Source organism: Plectrocnemia conspersa, unplaced genomic scaffold (genome assembly GCF_051122295.1).
Source record: "Plectrocnemia conspersa isolate PC_06_02 unplaced genomic scaffold, ASM5112229v1 ptg000013l, whole genome shotgun sequence".
NCBI lineage: Eukaryota > Metazoa > Arthropoda > Insecta > Trichoptera > Polycentropodidae > Plectrocnemia > Plectrocnemia conspersa.
In genome coordinates this window covers 27,553,972-27,578,876 of record NW_028277177.1, presented here as the reverse complement: position 1 = coordinate 27,578,876, position 24,905 = coordinate 27,553,972, and the positions used below count along the sequence as shown (strand labels likewise).

The 24,905-nt window shown below is 32.8% G+C and overlaps 2 protein-coding genes across 4 annotated transcripts in view; one reads left to right on the top strand and one right to left on the bottom strand.

The window, feature by feature from the left end:
* Window positions 1-2,832: 2,832 nt before the first annotated feature.
* On the bottom strand, window positions 2,833-6,805 carry Tsen54 (tRNA splicing endonuclease subunit 54). Its single transcript, XM_088201675.1, has 4 exons — window positions 6,711-6,805; window positions 6,480-6,644; window positions 6,270-6,417; window positions 2,833-6,211 (listed from the first exon to the last, which is right to left on the bottom strand). The coding sequence occupies exons 1-4, from the start codon at window positions 6,731-6,733 to the stop codon at window positions 4,349-4,351; spliced, it is 2,199 nt and encodes a 732-aa protein (XP_088057801.1). The 5' UTR covers window positions 6,734-6,805; the 3' UTR covers window positions 2,833-4,348.
* Window positions 6,806-8,611: 1,806 nt separating this feature from the next.
* The window catches only part of ckn (CRK like proto-oncogene, adaptor protein), a 360,627-nt gene continuing 344,333 nt past the window's right edge, over window positions 8,612-24,905 (top strand). For 2 of the 3 annotated variants that reach the window (XM_088201662.1, XM_088201658.1), the window contains exon 1: window positions 13,752-13,974. In XM_088201662.1, the coding sequence (XP_088057788.1) occupies window positions 13,959-13,974 (16 nt within the window). In that variant the 5' untranslated portion in view covers window positions 13,752-13,958. Of the gene's footprint in view, window positions 8,726-13,751; window positions 13,975-24,905 lie in introns of those variants that run through there. The other variant, XM_088201660.1, reaches the window with a different exon arrangement.

The window sequence follows — 24,905 nt, the reverse complement described above, 5'->3', positions numbered from 1 at the left end:
AATTACCAATTGCGGAATCAGCTGTAGATTATTGTCCATTCTTGTGTTAGCTTCGTTCAATTGGACATCAAAGTTGAAGCCAAATCAAAGAAGACATAGAGATAGGTAATATTTCACTCCTTTGGGAGCTCCTCATGGGTCCAACCTAATCCCTTAGCTCTTCTCATAAATCATTAATGACAAATACGGCAGTTACAAATTCCAGTTTCCTTTTTAATGCCGATGATTTAAAATTGTTTAGATGTATTCTATCTATTTCAGACTTTCTTCCTACACTGATTTAGCTTCTCTATGAATATGTGCTTCTGTCATATTATGTCATTTTCCTGATCTCATTCACCATCAGAATACTCCTACGATTTCACTGGAAACGTTATGTCTATAGAAACTTAGTAAATGAATCTGCAAAAAGTCTTTCAAGATGCTCGGCTTTGTTATGAAGAACGGGTTTCACCTTAACGATGTCTTCTATTCTTTGAAACGGGATCTATAACTTGGAATCCTTGAGTAATCTTAAATATTACTTAGCCTGAGTGAAAAAATAGACTAAGTATATAAAATCATACCAAATGAGAACAAACTTGAAATGGGACCACGCATATTTATTTCTAAGATGGAATATACTACAAAAATATCAAAAAACAATTCGTCAACAGGACCAGATTCGATATCAGCAGTTTTTGAAAAATCTGAACGAGGAAAAGTTAAACATCTTCACGAAATTCTTACACATACTTCTCTGGAAAAATACCTCACTACTGGTTGCGATCGATATGTATTTATTTATTAAAAAAAAAATGTAAACGTGTGCAGCGATTTCAGACTCCCTCCCTCAAAAATGTAATTCTCTTTGAACAAATTTATCCGGAACAACCTTGTTTTGAGCTACCGTAGCAATTTCTCCTCAATAAAATTTCAGAGATTGTATTTGAGCAAAAAATTTAGATTTTCGAAATGACATATTTTTTGTAACAACTGGTCCTACTTTGTCATCCTCAAGCAAAAATTTCCACAATGACTTTTTTAGCTCCTGCAGAAATGTATCATCCTCTAACAAAAATTCCAATATGTCCTTTTTATTTTAGTGTCCTCCTTTGATATTTTCAAAATCTGGCCACCTTACAAAAAGTATGATTGTTTGTTTACTTTATCTCGGAATGCATTGAAAAAATTTACCTTCCATTAAATAAAATTGTGTCAGTTTCAACCGATGAGGCAAAAAGTATGACAGGTGTGAAAAAAATAAGTCTCGATTTTAAAAGAAAAAAACGATCACGAAGTGCTAACGTTTTATTGTACAATCCACTGCTTTGTACACATACATTTCCAGAACAACAATCTAGTAAAACTGGCGTGACGAACTCTCTTCTTGTGGCAACTCTGGCGGGTTCGTACGCTGGTGCATGCCTCGCACACCGTCCACTCACACTTTGTGTAATAATAATATTCTAACACGTAACTTCATTAATTCTTAATAAAATACTACTGCAGCGTCTCAACTTGTGTATAATTGGCACCCGTCGCCCAGATTATGAAATTGTAATTAAGATTACTAACAGCATTATGCCAAAAAAAGAGTTTTTAGGTTGTGTATATGTTTCATTATAGCCAAGACTTGGCGGCACTCTGGCAACACTGATGTGATGTAGGTAAATTCTCTTGGCGACTTTGGCGGGCTCACACGGCCAGTGCGGCCTCGTGCACTATTCATCTATTTTTATATATTAAACATGAAACATCATATACCTTGAATAAAATACTACCGCAGCGGCTCAATCTGTGTATAATTGCCACCTGTCACCAAAGGATGAAAAAGATATCAAAACTTTCTCGTTCACAACAAAGTTCGTTGGCTTTCAAGAGGTGAAGGTTTAAAACGTTTTGCTTCTTATCCTAAACAAAATTAAAATATTACTCGAAAAAAATAATTTTCAATATTCAGAATCGACAGTAGACTATTGATTGCAAAAATTATATTTCATGGTAGATATCATATCACGACTAAATTTCTTCTACGTTTTCAATGCTCGAAGAAGTGATTTCATTCGAAAATAAATTATTACTTTTCGCTAAAGATGTTGTGAACGGATCATTGATTCACTTCAAAGAATTATATAAATATAGCTAAAAATGCAATGACCTCATTAGGTATCGGGAAAATTCATCGAAAGGATAGTTCACCGACCGGTAAATGTGTTATTAATTATTATAATTGATATTACTGTCCTAAAATAATCAGTACTTTTCCATTCGACAAATTTGTGAACTTTCCTAGAACCCCCTCATTAGTGCTAATTATTTCAGGACAGTAAAATTAAACATGAAGGAATTTTTAATGTATGATACAAAGAATTTTAAAATAATAAACAAACCCTTGCATTTATATTAAATCCGCTCATTACAAATGTATATAAATTTAATTTTTCTCCATTTGATTTATACAATTGGTGGGTTTTACAAATAGAGTTATGGAGCTCCTTGTCTTGCCACTGAAATTTAAGATTTCGAGAAAGAAAAATGCAATTTAATTTCACAACATAAGTGGAGCGCTCTAAAGGATCTTTAGAAGGTAGATATTATGATTTATAATACTTGGAATATCCTTCCGAACTCATATGACCAGTTAAAAAAATTAATGTTGCTATTCTTACTATAATATATTCAGTTCTACATATGTACATATGTATGTGAACAATCATTTTCAAATAAGGACTATATAAAGAGCATTTAAGAAGGCAAATACCCAATGAGAAATTGAAGTCGTGCCTGAAATTAAAAACTTCAAGTTATATACCAAACATGAAATGAAATACATTTATAATAAAAAATACATTTTTTAAATATATTTACATCAGTTTTATTCAGGAAATTTTTACATAAATAAATAAATAATCATAACATGTAATTAACTTACTCAAATAAATCATATTTGAAATAATATAGTTATGGCTATCGAAAAATTCATATTTGGCTCTTTTGGTCCAAGAGTTTGCCGATCCCTGTAGATAGAAATGTAAGACTACTCAAAAATCTGTATAGAAATCATAAAAAGACAGAGATGTGTTCTTTCTCCTGCTATTTTTTATTATATACTCTGAAAACATATTCAAAGAAGAACTCAAGAAATAAAAGTCGACGGGGAGACAATTAACAACATTCGTTATGCTGATGAAATGGCAATATTTACTGAGACTGTTGACCTTTAGAGATCCCTGGATAGTGTAAATACAGATTGTATCAAAATCATTGATAAAATAAAACTTATGGTAATAAGCAAGCTTAAAATTAGAAATAGTTTTTTTTTTATCCAGGGGGTAGTTGTATAAATGAGGAAATGAACCCCGACGAAGAGGTTAAAATCCATATCGAAATTGCTAGAACAAATTTTTAAATTTTAAGCTGGTCTCACAGACAACCACTTATATCTTCTGACTAGAATTAAATTCATAGTGTTATATCTACATACAATCAATAGACTAGAAGCGTTTAAGATGTGGCTTTTAGGCATATTCTTAAAGTTCCATGAACTAAGAGTCTCCAATGACCAAATTCTCTTCATGATAAGACGCAATCAAGAACTTCTTTCAACCATCAAATAAAGAACCTTGAACACATCATTCAAGGTTTGAAATATGAGCTACTTAATACCGCAATAATGGTAAAACTTTAAGGAAAAGAAAGAAGATGTCATGGTTGCGAAACATATGCCTATGGACGAGGATAACAGCCAAAGAAGTGTTTCGTGCAGCCAATGATCAAGATGGATACTTGGAACTTTACCAATAAGGTGGTCACCAACGTTTGGAATAAAATATGACACCAGAAGAAATTCAGAAAAGGTTCATGAGATACCTTATATGAGGATATTTGGAATATGATTCGTTGAGTTCCCACAGTAAGTTGAAAGTCATTAAGCATTTATTAAACTACTGAAGAGTACTGTTGACAATCAAACTATTCTCAAGGAATTCTAGTTTTGGGTTCCAGAATGTCTTTTGAGTGGCACAATTGTGTCCTATTCTGATGCTCGTTAGAGCCAGGACGTCTACACTAGCTGACTCGCTTATGACTGTTGTCATCTCTTAAATACACTGACATTGTATATGTAGCATAAACTGTGACTTATTAATAATGGGATTTCATTTCCATTTTGGCGTAAGAATCTCATCTCAGTTTTTTATATTTAATTATAATCAGGAACACATTATTTTAACTAACCTATTGGGATGAAGAGTTGATTTGTTCTAAAATAGTGTCTTTACTGGCTCATTTTAAGATTTTCACTGATATATTTTACTTGAGAAACTTGTCAGTCATAATGATCCCCACTTATCTTACTTCATTAACATTAACTTTCAATATCTTCAACCATTGTCGGCAATTGTATATTTTCCATTTGTAAAAAGAATACGGAATCGACAGATACAACAGCAAACAATAACCTAATAGTATCAGGAACCTTTGAACGCAGCTCCATCAAAGCTCTAGAATCAGGCACCGCAGAATCGATATTTCTAATAATCAAACAATAAGCTGGTAATGTTTTTTTGATTGCTTTTAAGTTTGGTTTGAATACATCGTATGAAATTCTTAACTTTTCTTCATTGGTCAGATTTGTATTACCTTTAAATGATTCAATCACTCGTAATCTTTCTAACACTGTACTGACTGTTCGACAATCTTGTGGTCTTATCAGTGGTTGTATATTCTTAACTTTGATTGTGTTACTTAAATCATCATCATCATCATCACTGATGAATACAGTATTTTGTGTGTTAATCCTATCGCAAAAATCTCTAGCTTCCTTCCAGCTTAAAATGCCGTTTTTATCATCGAAACTGAATTTTTTAGCAGTGTTCAAAAAAGCATGATTCAATTTTAAAATTTGACTGTTACGCTTCGCCTTTAGTCGTGATACTTCCGGCTTATTCCACGTTTCATTTTTAAGCCAATTAGAAAATAGTTTAGTTCTTTGATCATCTGTATTAGACTCTGTTAAATTTAACTCTATTTCAGGTTCAACGATATGTATTTGAGTCGAACTACAAGGAATGAGCTGCTTATCAAATGCTACTTCTTTAAAATAATCATTAGATTCAGAAGTTACAATATAATTTTCGTTCAATAACGCATTGTATTTTTGTACAATACACCCTAATTTTTCTTTGTTGTTCACATTTATTTCTCCTTTATTAGTCGATATAATTTTTTTAAGATCAGTTAACAATTGAACGTATTCACTTTCAGAACTATTCGAAACTTCTGATGATAAATCAACTGTTTCAATTGCATCATCATTATTTAATTCCAATCTTCTTCGTTCATCGTTGTGATATCTATGATTATATATACTATTATTTGGTACTGTTTGTCTTGATAAAAAAGGAGGTGGATGAGATAGATAACTTTGTCTATTTAATACCATATTTTGGAATTGCGACGTATGCGAATATCCAGGAATCATCATACTCGATTGACTAGAAATTTGATGATAAATATGATTAAAGAAGAATGAATTGTTCATATATAAATTATTCATTGGAAGTTGATTCTGGTAAACATGAGAATTGCTGAAACGTAATCGATTCATAGATAAATCATTGGGGAATCTAAGCTGATGGTTAATTTCACTGTTCGATTCTTTTGCAGATAAATTTGATAAATCGATAAAATAATTTCTTCTGGACAATTTTATGCCTGAAGGAATATATCTATCATCCGGATTTGGAACATAGACAAATTTTTTCTGATAGGAATTTACAATCTTATTCAAGATTTGCAACTTATTTCTTGATATTTGACTATCTGAAATATGCTTTTTATTCTGCAAGTTTGGAACATCTGTAGCTTTCCGTTTTTTAGAAACGCTTAAGTTATCATTCGAAACTTCTGCAATTAACATACAATCATTACTACTATCATCAGATATTATCATACTCGAATCTTGTGATTTGTCTTTATCTTTAATATCATCACTATTATTTCTATCGGCAATTGTTTCTGCTGCATTTTTAAAACTATTCCTATTATCTTCATTATTCAACGCATTAGAAAACAAATCACTGTATTCGTGGCGCAATAATCGATAACCGTCTCTCATCAACGAAGAATAAACCCTATATTCGTTCAACGAAATCGATTTTCCAATTAATAATGAATATGCTTGTTGAATTGAAACGATCACACCTCCATATTTGAGCAGAATGTTATTCTAAAAAGATACAATACATTAATAACATTTTTTACGACATATAAATCATTTAACTCACCGTTTCCATCAAATGTAAAGCTTCTTCGGGATATAAGTACGTAATGGAATTCTCAGTATAACCAATATAACTCCAACAATTGCCTTTTTTTATCGTAACTACAGCTTTTTGAGTATGTTCATCCCATTCCGCTTGCGATAATGCATTCCTGAAATAAACATTTTACAGATAAATTATTATACAATAAAAAAATATGCATTAGAAACTTACCTCTTTTCAACTCTCTGATCAGCAATCAATCTACACTGTATATCAAGTCCATTTTCGATTTGCTTATTTTCTAACCAAGAACCGTTTGGTATGATTTGTTTAGTGGATCTTCGAGGTAAACTAGTTCCAGCTTTTCTACCTCCATTTTCAACCAATTCTCTGCCCCTAAAATGAATAGAAATCCCCAATGTAACAATGTAATATAATATAGAGCTTTATGTTTCAACATACGATAGCAACTTTGAAGAATTCATCTCAGAAAAAAACTGGCGCTGATGGCAGCTGTCAAATACATTTTGGCCTTAACAACAATTTTCTTAGGCATCCTAAAAATATAATTCCAAATTTTTAAGAATTAACATTTTTAATACAGTTAAATTACTAGGTACATATTGCAATAAAAAAATATTAGTACTTGTTAATTATATCGGCGCCACGCTCTGAAAGCAATGGTAATAAACATTTGTTTTGCTTTTTGACTCTTAACGTCTGTGAAAGTAACCAAGGTATTGTTACATAAATACGTCTAAAATTTAAAACCCAGTTTTTTATCGTCGTTCGCAACATTGTTGGCCGCTTTCGTAGCTGTTAGGACCAAATGCAGAAAAAATGTTCATAGCCATTGGTTTCTGAGCATGGCGCCGATATTCTCAACAAGTACCTTTTATTATTATAGTGTAATCCAATTGTATTATAGATACTTCAATTAATATGCTTAGTTTAAATTAGAAACATGAAGAAATTGCATTAAATAAGTTTTAATATCATAAATACATAGATCTACGCTAATCGTAAATATATAAATGTTTTACTGATTTAATTGATAATTAGTACAATAAAAAAATGTTATGAATACGTTTACATAAAACTATGGTAATAACGCAGTAAATAGATGTAAAATTAAATTATTATATTAACATAAGGTTAAACTTCATTACCATTTTTTATTCTTTTTTCTGCCCTTTCCTTGTGGATTTGTTCACAAGTCATAAAAATAGACACCATGCTTAACGTTCAGATTTGTTATAACTTATATTCCACAACTCTTCCACAGCTTTATATTAAATTTCACTTTTTTTCTTAAAGACACACTTTTATATACTTAAATGTATTTCAAAGCTTTTCATTGTTATCTTCAACATCTCTTAAAATTTTATCTATACACATATTCACTCAGAGCTTCTCTCAGTGTTTTAAAATTATAATTAATTGTAACAAGCATGTGCTTAAAAGGGACACTAGAATTAGTAATGGACCGCTGCAGTTCTTTATTGATACGTAAGGAAAAGAGGCGTCAACGTCAAATCTTGCTTCGCGTCAGTGCTACCATCCGCTGGATTTTTTCCCTTTTCAGGTGTACATATTTCACATAGATACATAAGTTGTATGTTCCAATTGCTGTATTTAGAATTGCTTTACATAAAAATAATAACATGCATTATATACTCTTTGTTGAAAAGTTTACCGTGACAAGAAACATTAAATAAACTCTGCTAGGTACTTGTTGATATAATTGATCTATTTTTACAGAAACAAACTATGCAATTATTAGAGTTTGAGCGTTGATATATTGCAAGGTTCGCGTGCAACGTTTTTGCCCACAGTAATTCCAGCAACTACCGTAATATAATAAAATATCATCGATTCTAACCCTTCGAAACCATCGAGTAGTAGCTCCGCTCCGGTCCGGTCCGGTAATTAATTAAAATTTCCTTTTGATCGGCGCGTGATTTATGTTACGGCGTGAATTTCTCACAAGTGCAGGAGGCTCTTTATAAGGGTACGTTCTCCCCCCGAGCCTCCCTTTTACGCTGTTACGTGAACGTCACGACGTGAGGGTTAGCGCACGCGCGACGGGTAGCTAACGCCGGTCGGATAGCTCTGTTCCTCTCTTTTCGTCTGCCGTAAATTCTGGCTCGTGTGCGATTTACGCGCGGCCATTCTTTCCGGCCGTTTGACACATGCACGAATCGATGTCGGTCAGTGTCGAAAAGGGCGCCAATTCCGGCCGCACGCGCCCTCGCACTGGAGCGAATTAATTTCGCGGGGGGCGTAAAGCAGCTGTTCGCGCTGTGTTGTTTTCGTCGCGGAAAATGGAGGTCGACTTTGTATTTCTTTTCGGCGCGATTGATTAGCGAGAATTAGCGGGGTCATTATTTAATTAAGCGGATGCCGGTCTTGTGTCGTCTTCGCCAGTGCATATTTGGTATCGTCGGCGGAGACCGTCGACATGGACAATAATCGAGGTATGTGGATTTCAAATTTTAATTTTAAAAATCTCGAATCTCGTTCCGCGGCGCTGTTGTTGTGTTTGTTCGTTATGAACAATGATAATTTTTGAAATCGACCATAGATTTTTCTTGGGTTATATTAATGTCATAAGTAAACTTATTTTAATTTTGTTTGTATTAATCTTCAATTTAAGATGTTTTTATAATTAAGTTAAGCCACACGTGTCAATTGAATTATTTAATTTTGATAATTATTATTAATTGGTAAAATACTCAAAATGTATTTATGCTATTAATTAACTAAATTTGCAACATTGCCGTTTTGGTTTAGCCCTAAGTTATCCAAGGCATTAAGGCTTGCAGCAACTATGTGTTTAAAATGGTCGAATCAATTTGCTTGTGTTTATGAAAGTGACTTTGCGAATGGGAAAAATTATGTGGTTAATTTAAGAAGTTAAAAGTAACTTTATCAACAAAGAAAATAATTAAAAATCATCGTGATTTTCGAAGATCTCGGTCGAAAAAATTAAGAAGATCATTTTGATAAGCTTGAAGTTAAAAATGTTTCCTTATGATCAGCGAACTTTATGAACATGTATGTAGATTTTTTATAGCGTTCATCATTGACTGTTACAGTCCGACCTTTTGCTTTCATCGTTTTCAAAAAAGGTAAGGCCCAATGACGCCGCCTGACTACAATTCGTACCAAACAGTCACTTTATGGACATGTAATGGTCTCTCGTGAATAACATGTGAATTTTCCTCGCCCCATTTGCGGTATTTTGCTTATTAACATATCCAGAGAAGTGGAAATGTGCCTCATAAGAGAAGAAAAAGAAGAGGAACAACTTATTGCATAGCGACTATTATGGGCAGTCCTGACAGTACAATTTAAAATTATTTGGCAAATAATAATTAGTAATGTTTTTAATATCAGACAAGCCATAATAAAATTATGATTAGATAAGCTTATATGTTAGACAAGATAACTAATATATATTAGAGGTTTTTTAACCCCGAATTCGGACTAGTCGTGTGTCCTGACATTTATCTAGATTTATAATTTTATGATCTGTAACCCTAGTTACTCCACTGTTTCAATTGAACAAAAACAAACGTTCACCTTAAACACGTCCACTTTCGTAAGGACGTTGATTAGAATTGGAATTTGATCGTCGAGAGACCCACTCGTACCGAGGACTAAAATCCCACACACGACATTACGCCAATTGAAAGTGTGTGTTTAGGGTTCTCTTTTATGGATTTCCCGGGAACACCTAAGAAGTAAATTTTCACGCGGCACTTTTCCCGAGGCGTAATGCAATATCCCTTTGCGGGGATAACAACTCGTTTATTGAGGTTACCGTGTAGTTATCATAAAAACACAGGTGCCGCGCCATGAATATTCCAGCAGTAGCCAATATTCTACCACCGCTCGTCGGTGTTGCCATACTCGAGTAAAATGCTTTACGATCCAATAGCGCTTCCCCCTCTTTTATATATTTTTTTATATAAATAATATTTATTCGCGCTGCCAAATTATACGCATAAACTCTTGTTATCGATTTCGTGAAAGTTGTATAACTGAAAGCTGACCGCGTGGGAAGAAGCCTGCCGGAAAAATGCTCGCGTAATGACGCTTTCTAGAAGAAGTGAAGAATATATATGTATATACGAAGCAAAGAAAATATTTCACATGCGTAAGCACAGATTGAGAAAAATGCCGGAAGCGAAGACTTTATTTTATTTTTTTCATACGTCGTACTTTCGTAAGGTCGATTAAATGCGGAAATTTTATTGATCATTTTATGCTTACAATTTAAGACCGATAAAAATAATCTAAATAAGTGATTCAAACAAATATAATAAAATAATAATAATAATATATAAATTATTGATTTACATTGACTTCATAAATTAATTTAATTTATAAGTGAAATATTATATATAATAGTTTATTGGTCAAATTCCCATATCCAAATATGTAAATATGTGTTACAAACACAGACACAAACACTCAAGCAATTTTATAAAATTGAAAATAAAATTCTCATAAACCGTGATTGTGTACAAGAAATGCCATTAAATAATAAAATACTAATCTCTTTAAAATTCCCATCCTACATGTCTAGTGTCCCCATATTTTTCTCTCCTGTTTCGTATATATTCCCTTACTGTTTTTATATGTTTAACAAAATCAAAAGCCAGAGTTAAGCGAAAAAATAACTTTATAAATTCGTCAACTCAGCATCAAAGAACTTTTACTAAGATTTTTTAGTTCGCTGGTGACCTTTTGCAACTTCCAACTAACCTCATTCTTATCCTCACTTGACATTTATGCAAAACCTACACATACCTTATTAACATTTACAAGACAAAAGGCAACAGGAATTCGCTACATATATTTGTTTCTAAAAAATAACGTATGCCAAGGTATGCCGTATTAAAAGTCCGGAAGTTTCAGAGACTATTTGTACTTTTCTGTGAATTTGCTTACATTGCGGATATTTTTGGGAAGTGCTGTTGTATTTAAGAGCTCCAATACATATTGGCATGTTTACAATAATGCAGCGGTAGTACGGATAAAATCCATAAATTGCAGAAAGCTTAAAGTGAAAAATGGATTGAGACAAGGATGCACTCTATCCTCATGCGTGTTTTATTTATACGAATAATTGAAAATGTGAAAGGCAATAAATGACTGGTATATTAATTAGTGATGAAAAATTTAAAAAAAATCTAAATCAACAATGGCAATGGAGATTAAATAATCTGAAAGCGACTCAAACCATAAAAAATACCTTCTCTTATAAATTAAAGAAGAATGATTTTACTCATAATTTTACTTGGGAACTCCTTTCTCACCCACCGTATTCTTCAGACATTGCTCCAAACGACTAGCTACCTATTTAGATTCATACAACAGTTTTTAGGTGATGTTTAACGAAATTAAAAAAAATATTCCTTTCAGAAATACATTATTTTTCGAATCAGATATAAAAAAATAATGTCACAATAAAAATAAACCTTCAGGTCGACAACATCCAGTTTGGATAAAAACAGCATTTTCATTTCGATGGTTAGATTTAGTCCGGTCACATTGAATCATCAAGAGCTTCGAATAAATTTTGAGATTTTACGACGTAGTAGCAATGTCACGAATAATCACCTGCCTATATACATACAAATGTATTTGTTCTGCTGGAATATTAATACTATAATAATAATTGATGAACAGTACGATAATAATCAATACTCGCCATGACTCGAAAATCAAAAATAACCTTGAAACCATTTTTGTATTATGAATTTCATATATCTATAGATAAAAATAATATATTTAAGAATAAAATTTAATAGCTCTTTATAACTCATCTTTAAATTACCTCCAAAAATGTGATCTAAAAGCGTCGCTTTCAGATAATCACTGTAAGCCGCATACGCATTCATTAGGGCTTGTTAACTCTTCAAGAAAAAATCCATATAAACGAGCAGTAATACATAAAGAAGTCCTCTATATATACAGTCAGATAATTAACGACTTTAGGAATAGCATTCGAGCACTCCGACGATATATAACTGCGGGAAGGGGGTAGCTTTAACATTTTTTGCTACACCGATAGCTCGGGCATGCTTCCATTCTCCTACCATAAAATATTTATTGGCACGTGGCCCAAGGAAGGTTAACGATCTTTGATTTTATATATTAAACGTCTGTTTTTTATGGTATCGGTTACAGTGGATTTCTGTAAAGAACGGTTAAATAGGATCGGTCTGAGAGGCTGTAACAATGGATTTCCCAAATAATACGTTTGATGTTTGCTTCATAAAAAAAATCTTAAAATCTTATTTGTTTACGCTTTATATAATTATTTTAAAATGAATAAGCCTCCGCGCTTATACGAACGTCTGGGAACATAAATCAAACACGGGTTTGCATATTTCAGCGATGCAGTTGAAAGTTGGGTAAAGCTTTAAATTTTCGAAATGTGCACATACTACAAGTTAAAGGAAATTAATTTTCAATCTCCAAGCTAGTTCACGGAAATTTACGAACATTTTTAGTTGAGGTTTAAACTTAAATATACGCCAATAAGTTTACAGCATGCCAGACAATAATGTTTTCTGCGATAGTTATGAAGAGCTAGAACAATTTATGTGGAATGTTGCACATATCTTTTGGGCGTGCGTTGTTTTTTAGATTTGTATTCAATAATTAAACCGAAATTTTATTAGCGTAAATTTATTTTCGAATATAAAATGCATACATAGTATGTATATTTAAAAATAATTTAGATTTTGACGTAAAATAATTAAAGAAATCGCCGATTCGTTTGGCATTATTGGCCTTAAAAGGCAAAAAAATTCAAGATGTTAATAATAGAATGTGACATATCATAACCAGATGTATGTTATACGACTTTGGTTTAGTTTAAAATTGATGTGGTGAAATAGTCAATATTAACAACAACGAAATCTGAAAATCGCATTACAAAAACGTTTTGTCCGTGTCTCCCGCTTTTAACCAAAACGAAACGAAAATTCTCATTTTACAAACATTTTATGGCGCAATAAGAAAACTTGTAAAGTCACGATGGCCAAATTCATAATTAAAAATAAAATAAATGGTAGTATTTAAGAGTATAGTTTAATATTGTAAATGTTAACATTCGGCCGCACGTTTCTGTGTATTCAATTAATTATGCTAATTATATATGTATATTTAGAATAAATCGAGGCCGCAACAAAAAACATAACCTAAAAATAAATTCGTTGCTTTGACGTTTCGCTAGTGCATAGATCACACGCGCAATATGGCGCTTATTTTTTTGTTTGTTATTATATTTTTTAAAATTCTGCTGTTTTGAAAAATGCCAACCCTTAAGAGAGGTGAGAGGCAAATAGTAACGGTTTTAATACTCGGATTTGGATTGTTTTTGTGCTCGCGGGGTTAATCCCCATCTCAGCGAAGGGTTAATTCGGCGCACCCCGCGCGAAGGCAGCGCCACTCAACGGCAACGCGCGACAACACCTCCGCTTCAGTTCGCGCCGGACGCCGCGCTGGTCGGTTGTATATCTTCGCGTCGTTATTTTTCTTATACGTTCGTTGCCGTCGGTCGCCGGTGTTTAGTGTTGTTGGTTGTTTACCGCTCAGTGTTTCTACATATGTAGCCGTCGAGACTGCGACCAGCCCGCAGCGCGCCACAGAGCCGCCGCCGACGGAACTACCCGTAAGCCGGGTGCAACCATGAGGCGCATCAGCGGTAAGCGCTAAGCCATGTTTTCTTCTCTACCAAGGCCAAAGTTGAAAAAAAAGATTGCACAAAAATGCATTTTTATTACAATGGCAACGTAGCGATAACGTAATTCGATACAAAAAACAATTGAAAATGCGAGCCATTTTGTTTTTTATTTCACCAAGACGATTTTTGAATGTGTACGTTGGAGTGGTGGGGGAAGTAAACATTACGCGATCGATGAAACGTCATAATAACGAATCTCTTTTGAGGTTATGTCGAGTTGCGTCATCGATTTATTTCAAATATGAATATTTATCATAATTTATTGAATGTTATGATGACATTTTAATTGGCTACTATACTATAAATATTTTGCTGTTATGAACAAATGTTTTGTTGACTCTTTTGCGATAAAGCATTGATTATTTATTTTTAGTTTTAAATACAAAATCGTACTTTGGAATGTAATATGGAATGTAACATATGTAGTGACAAAATAAATGGTCAGAATAAGAATAAAATCCCGGTCATAATTATATTATTCAGGGTTAGAATGAATATGAAATGGAAAATATAGGACGATTATGTGAATTGAAAAAAATATTTTATAACATATTTCGCTCGCGCCAAAACTGTTGGATAGAACATTGTACACCCCATAAAAAAGCCAAATTATTTTACTAAGATGACACACGTGGTCGTCACACACACTATATTTTATTAATAAATCCACTTGGCCCATATACTAATGACAACTTGACCAGTTGTACCAATTTTTAACGTTACAGTAATAACAACACTATACTAAAAAAGTCACCTTGGACATTTTTGTAATACCGGTATTGATATTTAAAATACCGGTATTGAATATGAAATATTTGTTTGCTATATTTGTCCGGTATTCCAATCCCTACAAATAACGACCCATGTAGAAAAATATATGTTTATATTGCAGATCAATAATAATTATTATTTTGTAATCAGATTAAAATCTATAATTTTTTCAATAAACTAGTACACCAGGATTTTGATGAAATATAAGTACATAAAAGCAAAAGAAAAAACGGACTAGTTGATAGTTAAAAAGTTCAATATAATTCAGAGATGATGATGATGCATATCGAGCTCTAATTTTTGATGTATATAATAATACTGATAAATCGAGTGAAGCATTGAATACTGAATTAACCGTACATTTACTCAAAATAAACAGAAGTTCTCAGTTGCGAATAGTTGTATAATTTGAAAATGTACTTATGCGTTTTGTATTCTATAACAACATAGAATATCTATCAAAACAAACATCTGGACATTGTGTATGTATAATATTTGTGTATTATATACACAATTATTAATATTCCAAATGGCAACCCTAGAGGGTCTTCCCAGTTGCGCAGTTAACGCCAAGATCATTTAAACGACACTTTCAAACGTAAGAAAATGAAATAACTCTTTTGGACAAAAAACCTAACTAACAACTGATAATATTAAATAGTACAATTGAGTAATTGAACAGACCCCCATTAATACATTCATTAAATGCTCGCAATGACAAAAACTACCCTTTTGTGCATAAAGTATGCAACAGACAATGCGTCTAACCGGCGTAAAATTACCATTGTAATATACCCTTTTGAATTAACTACCTTCGGGATGTATTCATCTTGCAAATTTAACTTATTCAAGGCGTGAACATATTTTTTTGGTCGAATATACATACAATAAAATTGACCATCTGATTTCTACATTTTTGAGATTCGCCGGAGACGTATAGAATACTTCTTCATCAGCGCTATCTACAACATATTTAAAAATCGTCATTTTTTTGTTTGTAAATTGTACAATTTAACTAAATAAACTGATACCAGCTTTTCAGCGTCTATTTTGGCTGCAAAATTTGCCCTTAAAAAATTGTTAAAAACCAGCGAGTATTTATTATTTTAAAATGTGTGCACGGATGCTCTTGTGGCAATGCCTGGAATGTATAAAAGTCTTACTCACCCCAAAATCAATAAGACAAAAACAGTTTCTTACCATTCAACGTTGAGTAAAACATATTCATTTTTATGTAACTAAATTTGGATTATATTGTCAGAGATTATTTTAGTGTATATTTATCGAGTATTTAGATTTTTGAAATTGTCGACACTTAGCGAAACTTTCCGCACATTTTGGCTATTTACGTCCTGTTTTAATTTTCGTCGGTCAATTTGGGCGGCCGCCTTTCGCAATATGGGACGCTCCGACGACCCGGGGCCAGAGGAGACCTCACGACTTTATTAGGGCCCGCGCTGAGATGGTGAGACATTCGCGGAACTATTTCGCAAAACTTATTTAATTAAACTTGGTTACGTAGAGCTGCGCACCCTAAGCGGTTTGTGCTCGCGGGAATATCGTTTTAATTGGCCGGACACCTAGGTCGTTGGTTCTTTTCCAATTTCACTTTTTAGCCCCTGCGAGACCTAAAGCGCCCAGACGGTCCTAAAAGCTGGCAATCTTATTCGATCCTAGATAGTGAAAGCGACGTTTGAATTTGGCCATTGGCGCCAGATTTGAGAGAAAATCGTACAGTTACTGCAGAAAACGTTAGATAAACAATTCGTTCGAAAGTTTATGAGTTTATTTATACTAACATGTATGTATGTTAAACATATGTGTGCAATACCTTCACTCATTAAAATAATAGGACTACCAACTTTAATACTTAGTTTGTGATGTAGTAATAAATAACTAGTAGCTCTTTCTGATTTTGAGGCCGCAGGGACTTTGTAGCCAAATAGACGCTGGATGACATGAGGAACAGCTTATTTAATAGGCACGATTTACCACAGTAAGAAAATAGTATTGTATCAGAATATATCTCTTAAAAGGCAGAGTTCGTTGGTGTGTCGAGTTTTATTTGTCGGCTGAGTGGAATAGCTGGGTTTGTCGTCGTGATGCTCTCTGAGCCAACTGCTGATGTCTCTTATGTCGATCTGCCTGTCCCTGTTTGTACGAGTAAATTAATTTTCTTCGTTTATGTTCTCATGATGAAATTAAAGTCAATATTTAAAATATATTCAACCGCCAAATTATAAGTACGTGTATAATCAACGTTAATATGTTGCAGCAAATTTAAAAAATGGTTACTTCCTCAAACTAATTACAAGTCTTGCATCTGTAGAACAATATCAATTTTGTACAACAGTGCAACATTAAGAGTCGTTCAATAACAGTAACATAATATATTTTTATCATAATACTCAATTCTATATTGAATGATTTCGTTATAATAAATTACATTTTTAAGGTTGCTCTGTACATAATATATATGAATTCTTAAAATTTCCTCCTACCCCTGTTAATTTTCTCGGTTACACCTGTTACGGGTAGTTTCTGCGAATTGGCCGTAACACAACCAGAGGCGTCCGTGCGAGGTAAATTACTACTCCCTGGAAGAAATTGCAAGGACGTTTTCGTATTTTTTTTATGTCAACGCCTCTCGCGCGTGTTTACAATGCAAATGTAAATATGCCTCGCGTCATTAGCGAAGAGAGTTTCACCTGTGGTCCCCCACGGCGGGGCGCAGCGCCAGCTGGCAGATGGGGCCCCTCTAATGCGGGATAATGCCGAAGGCGTCGATCTTCGGGAACGGCTACGATTCCCGCGGGAATTCGAATCTCGCGAAGGCTTTATAGGAGCGAATATGGTGGGAAAAGCCGTTCATTAAGGCGCTTTATGCGAGTACTAGGACGGCTTGGTTGTCGTATTACGGAAAATTTGCTCCCAAAAACTGGCACGGCGTCTCTGCTTCCTTTCGCTCTAATGAGCAGTGATTAGATTAGACGAAATGTTTAGGAACTCTTTACTAGGTAGTTTGGAATATTGTAAAAAAAAATATATCCACGGTACTAAAATGGAGTATTGAGAGTAATCAAAATAGTTTAGTTCGCTTCATAAATATAAGAAACAAGTTTTTATTTTTATAAAATATGCTAGTTTTTAATAGCTGCATATTTAAAGTTATTTATATATGAGATATAACTCTTTTTGTGACATAATAACTCCGTTAGCCAAGAGACTGTCTATAGTCTTTAGCGGGCCCATCGTTGAAAGCGACAGTTTGCAATCTCTGTCGTGCGCGTACTGCGCGCTAATAGTGGGAAATGGAGACATACGACTTTTAGCATTGCAGAGTTCTCTGTTGGCAAGATAATACATGTTTTTCTGTTGTAAAATAACAAGATTCTTCACTGCATTGTGAGTGATATGTCAGAAGTGCATGCATACAATGTATTAATATTAGTTCAAAATTGTTCTATTACGTATTAAAAAATCGTTAAATAACACTTTCTTCTAAACAAATAAGTCCATGGGATTTTTGTGGCCAATGTTAGAAGAATTTTTTAATTATATATCTTCAAACAGTATTTAATTGGATTGAGTTGAAATTAGGCATTCTGATTTCTCGATGATTTTCATGAATTCTTGACTCGAGAATTCTTGAGAAATTTTGATGAATGAAAAAATGTTTGTAATACATTTATGTATTAAAGGAACACTATTACATATTATTATTAAAATAACTTTTTAAAAAACACATGCCATCTAAAGTAGAATCAAACATTATTGTTCCTTTTTTTGGTAAAAAAAATTTCGGCCGTGAAAAACATCCTCTCGTTTTGTGTTGATGTTGGTTTAATCGACAGCAAGGCAAGTAGGCACTGTAAATTATTTGTTCTCTAGCCCGTCGATTGAAATATTTTAAATTCTTTTTCCATAAATATGTAAGGCTAAAAGTAATTTCTTTCTTTAATCGAAATGAGAATTCTCTATTTGACATCTTTCTCGAGAAGTTCTCGAAAAGAAACACTATTTAAAATATAAATAATGGTAACAAATTAAATGGTCAGAATTTAAATCAACAATCAGACAATTTTTATTAATATGCAGCCAGTATAAAAAACTGAGCCACGTTAAATGTTTGTATAAGGTGTTTTATTTTTTTTATTGACAAAAAATACTTATTAAGTGTGTTTCTTATTTTTTTCAATAAAAATAGTGAAAATTTCTGGTTCCTGGAGATTCTCATGATTTTACGAATTTTAATCCTGTATTATAAAAATATTTTAACGTAATTTCCTAGAGATAAAATAGCCCACTGTTCCCAAATTAAGATTTAATCTGATTTCCGCTGACTTTTAGAGTTTAGACCAATGTATAATTATCATATATTTTTTATTAGAATCACATGGCAAAAATTTAACATCGTACGTATTTATAATTCACCCACCATTATTACTGAATTTTTCACTTTTATGAAAGTGTATTTTTTCAGATATTTTTGCTTTATTCCTTGATAAATTGCCAATTTAAAAAGACAATAAAAAATTAGAGTATCTTGAAACATTTTGCTAAAAATATTCAGTTATTATATAAATTAAAAAACAGTACGACGGCTGGCGGCGCCTCGTCCACTGGTCTCATTTATAACATTTGTGTCCAATTGCGACCCATCACCATCGGTTCGTCAAAACAATTTGAAAGTGAAATGTCTAAGATCACTTTTTATTGAAAATATCTTAAAATAAATTTAACAGTCATTTAACAAACAATAATAATTTGCCTTCATAAAAATAATTTTGGGAATTGTATGAATTAAAAATATATGTAATACAATACATACATATATGTTGCTTTTATTATTATTCTTTATTAAAGATTAAACATACATATTCAGGTATATGTTGAAAAATGTTTATCAACTCTGTCCTATATGTCTGCTTTGAAACCAGTTTACAGGAGACTGCTAGGTATACCGTGGCGCAATGCGTTCAAGAAAAGTTACAATACTTATATAGTATACTCATTGCCTGACCCGTAGATTTTGAAATTTGTTCAGCAAACGCAAAATTGAGTTGCGTAGTGAAATCCGCTTTATTATGATTATCCATTTGAGTGCCACTCAACTTTTTCATGCTTAAATCAAATTTGCCATCAATATTTTAAATGAAAGGGGTTGTAAAAATATCAATAAGTTTTTAAATAAAAAACAATTAAATTTTTTACATGATAATAAAAATATTTGTTTTCATTATTATTTTTATCTTGATAAATTACGCGAATTAAAAATTATTTTACTAAAAATAATTTATGAAAAACTATTAAATTTTATTTTTCAGTTTAACTTTATAATATAGTTTTTGGTAATATAGAATAATATTTACTTAAAAATCAAGTTTATCTTACCTATTATTCTTAAGTATGCCATTAACAAATTTTTAACATTTTTAAATTACTACTCATATTTTTAACAACCTTCTAATTTCTCTATAAAAAAATATAATGTATGTGTTTAGGTTACCTCTTTGTTTTGTGTTCTACGCAGAATTCCATTCCAGCTTTAGTGTGCCTTAATAGAAGATTACGTAGCATTGATGTATTATTATATTATCATGTATACAGGGATAGATGCATTTGCTTTGCTTCTCTAAGATAGAAAATATAACTATTATTTCAATCGAGGAACTTTTTAAGATTTTTTCTTATCGATAGCTTCTCATCATAAATACACTTATGCAATTTAATCATAACTAAATTGATAAGATACAATGTTTTCTGTGAATGCAATAAAATAATGGTGTAGGTAAATTAATGCAGAGTATTGACCGTTGTCTCGTTTAGTTCAAACACCACAACTGGTCTGCGTGTCCCGCAAAGGATCTTTTGATGAATTCATAATGAGGCACAAGAGGAGGTCATTGCCGTGCCATATCGTTTTGTTTGTATTTTCTTCGCCGGATGACTGCAAATTCGCCGAGGGGGATGTGATGAAACCCGTTTGGGGATGAAGTGGTGCGAGAGTCTCAAACGCCTTGTTAGAGCAAACGATCTGCGTCGTTTGGTGTCGTTTTAATAAAGTTGACCGTGACTCGGCTAATTAACCTTTTGAGGTGGTTCAATGTCGTCTTACATGTTACGCGATATATCTCACCCTCGGGGTCAATTGTCATTACGTTAAAGACTATCGTGTTACTTACTTGAGAAACACATTTTAATTGTATAAATCATTGTCATGTTGTCATCAATATTCTCTTTGTGTTGATCTAGATTAAGAACAAAATATAAATTAGCTGTTCAATACGTAGCAAAGTTAGAAGCAGATATATAAGAAACTCATGCTATTGATATATAGCTTTATTGGAACGATAAATTGCTTTCTAGATTTAAAGGTGACTAGCGTTTTGTATCCGAGATTTAACGCAAATGAATTGGTGATTAGCTCGAAAGGATCACTTGTATTATATATACTTCCATATATCGAAAAGCGGTTTTTCAGAAAGAGTATACAAATATGTCCTTACCTACCGTCGTAGTTATATGTAAGAAAAATACACTATTTCGAGTCAATTGCATCTGATAGGGTTGTACTTTTTATTGACAATATAATTCCATTTATAAAACATATGTTTACTCTCGGCTGTTGAGGAATGCGCACTTGTTAAGCCGAAGGAATTTCAAAAGACGTACAAGGCCAAAAGAGAAAGTTTTTTCATGTTAGGCAGTGAAGGGAAATGGTAGTCTCCATGAATTTTTTTGTGCGAAATAATCGAATTATTAACTGATCTTTGCGTTTTGAAATAACGAATACAAATAACTTATAATTTCACAAAAAATGTGACGCACATCTGTTTTTGGAATAAGCGTTAAACGATAATAAAGAGTGGGCTTTTCCGACATTTTGTTTTTTTCAACGAACGAATTCTGCGAATTCGGTCATAGTAAATACCGCCACGAACATTCTATGCACAAATGTTTTTCGAAAGCATTTAAAAGCATTTTTTGTTGAGAAGGGGCGTCTCACTGCCTTGCATTTCTAAACAAATTCATGGATTTTAGAGCGTCACTAGTCACTAATGTATATTGAGAAAACAAACAAACGACTGCATGTGTTGCTCAAGTATACAAATTGTTTTTGTTATATATATTTTTTAAATTTAAATTTAAAAAGATTTTTTTAAAGTTTATTTAAAATAGTATAAATTAATATTTATTAGTATTATTTAACCATACTTACTAATATATACACTTTGATTTAAGTCTGGTGTTTCACTACTTACTTGTAGGTGTTGATTGTGTTTACCTTAATAGCTCGAAGGCACTATGAAGGCTCATCAACACAGTTCATATTCAACGACCTTTGTGTATTTGAAATTTTTCTTTGTAAACACGCACTTAAGATGAGAATTAAGCAGCTTCCAAAGAGTCAATCAGTCCACCTTCGAAGCTTATCATTACAAGTTAATGACCAGTGTGAGTTAAATCCGGATATGAACCGGTAACAACACGGCGACTCAAGTCGTTTCTCACGCGTTTGCTTTTTTTGTTTTTAGCTCGAATCGTAGGAAAAAATCCAGGATACGTCCCACGGTTTCGGGATTAAAAAAAAGCAACTCGTAAGCGATAAAAAAACTTTTTACCCCAATAAATAAAAAGGGTAAGAGGAGCGCATGTATTATTCAACAGAGGAGGAGGAAGAAAAGACGCACCGCACGCCACATACGTATTCCCACGTCGTAAGAGTGACACTCGGTTAAATCGAAACGCACCAGACGACGGTTAATCTGAACCGTTTATGATTTAGAAGGTTAATTTTCGCAACCAAAGGAACGTGACGCGGCGTTTTCAATGCAGTTTAGCATGTCTAATGCATTTGAATATTGTTTCACGGTCATTCTTTGAACGGTTCTATTTTGAATTTGAATCGATGGATAAAAAATTGATTATCGGCCGATGCAGTTTCGACGGTGAAGCTGCGCATTCGCCGCACCAAGGTAATGCAATTGCAGCTGAGAAATTAATTACGTGTCAGAAGCTAATTGCTCGGGTAAAAACGTTAATTAGTTTCATTATCCGACGCCGGAATCGACCATTGTGACCAACGCGGTAAAAAGATGGCAACTGGTTTTTTTCGCATCTGACCACCCAGTCTCCCGGCGACTGGACTAATAATTAAGATCTCAATAATCGGACGGTTCGGCGAACTTGAAGCTGCGTCCGGATGAGATCACTGATAATATGACGGTTTTTTTTAGTTGTGCCGTACATATTGTAAATTCGTATTTTTATTGGCACTCTGCGAAAGTTTCATTCCGGTCTCGTTTATATGGAAGACTTAAAATGTGTTATTTTAGTACAATTACAATGTCCGTTTTATTGCTATCCAATTAGCAAAAAGTATATACGGCATGGGCTTTAAAATCGTGTCAAACCTTGTGAAAGCGTATGAACTTATTATTGCTATGCATTCAGTACAAAATTTAATGTAAATTGTGCACACTTTTATATTCATATAAAAAAATAGTATAATTATACAACTGATCAAACCTAACCAAAAATTTAGTTATAATAATTTCATATATTTTTAAATATTGCTATAAATTGGCGGATATCAATGAAGACACCGGTTATTTCTTGTTATTTTGCATGTCTGATGATTATTATCTGCTAAAGCTTCAGTGAAACTCGATACGACATAAATTACTAGTTAAATTTTGCCGTCACTCGGGTGAAAATCGATATTATCAGTGTCCTGATGGACCATATGGTACGATATGTTATTTGGTAATATCATTAATAATTTGTAGTCATTTTGTCTCCAAATAACTGCATCGTTTTATTTGTTGCCTCAAATATGAGAAAGTAACCTTCGCTTAAGCCCAAGTTTTTGCACTTTTGAAAAATCTATAAATATAAACTAGAGGTCGTATGATAATAAACGTTTATTTCACTGAAAGAACACAATTGGAAAAATTATGTTTAAAAAATAATGTAGTCTAAATGTTCACCATCCCGCCGCCGGTATTCCTCGAATCTGACACCTAGGTTTTGAAACACTATGACAGTGGTTTCCAAAATATTTTTACCGCGTACCCCTTAGACAAATAATACTTTAAAACGTACCTCTTAATGTTGTTACATAATGTACGTTGGTAAAAAATCATTTTTATCTAAAATATTTGCGGTCAACTCTTTTACAATGCATCGAAGCTGTCAATTTCTCGTTTAATTATTATTTACGATTAATAGTTTGAAAATTCGTCGTTAATCTTAGTATCGCTATAGCAGACGAGTCTTAATTTTATCATATAGACTCGTTAACCTGCGCGATATTTTCTTCGCTTCTTCTGCTCCGTGGCCGCCTGGTTTTCTTTTTATTTAGCGTTGAACCAGTCTTAAGTGATCCATTGCGACTAAATTTCCAAGGAACAAACTCTTTTGCGCGGTTCCCACTCAAATATCTGAAAGGAAGGAAGTATATTATTGATAGAAGTGATTCAGTGCAGTATCACAGCTTATATACCCTTCAGATTTAAGGTAAATCTAACGCCCATTTCAATTCTCGATCGTCTAACCAATTTCAATGCTTTAGAGCGGAAATAAAGTATTTGTTATTATCCGGCAATGTTGAGAAGGATGATTAAAAAATCGGTAAAATCAGCAATGACGTAATTCTATGGATAATATATTGTATAGTGGAGATATTTATGCACCGACTTTTTTTTTTGCAAGTGCTTTATTTGTGTACCGTTTAATGAATGTCCGCTCAGATACGTAATTGTTTGTATAACGCTGATTTTGCAATATATTAAAATGATTTTTTCAATAATTCATAAAAAAATAATCAAAAACTATTTTTGGTTATTTTGTCACTTATACATTTTAAAAAAGTACGATTTTTTGGAAAAGATAAACGACGATATCTTATAAAAATAAAGATATAGTTGAAATCAGTGAGTAATTTTATTTTTTTGTACATTGTATAGTTTATGTATTGAATATTTTATTTAATTACTATTTTTGGCAGGGAAACTTGCATCTAATATCGTTCACATTTTTGAGAAGTTACTTTCTATCTCTAGGGATGATATAATTAAGATATATTAAGATTGATTCAGATCAATAACAAAAATCTA

Bases quoted from the DNA above. Each gene is read 5' to 3' on its own strand.
- Tsen54 (XM_088201675.1), bottom strand. From the start codon at position 6,733: ATGAATTCTTCAAAGTTGCTATC. The intron at 6,645-6,710 runs GTATGTTGAAAC...TATTCATTTTAG, and splicing joins AATTCTTCAAAGTTGCTATC to GGGCAGAGAATTGGTTGAAA. The intron at 6,418-6,479 runs GTAAGTTTCTAA...TGTTTATTTCAG, and splicing joins GATCAGAGAGTTGAAAAGAG to GAATGCATTATCGCAAGCGG.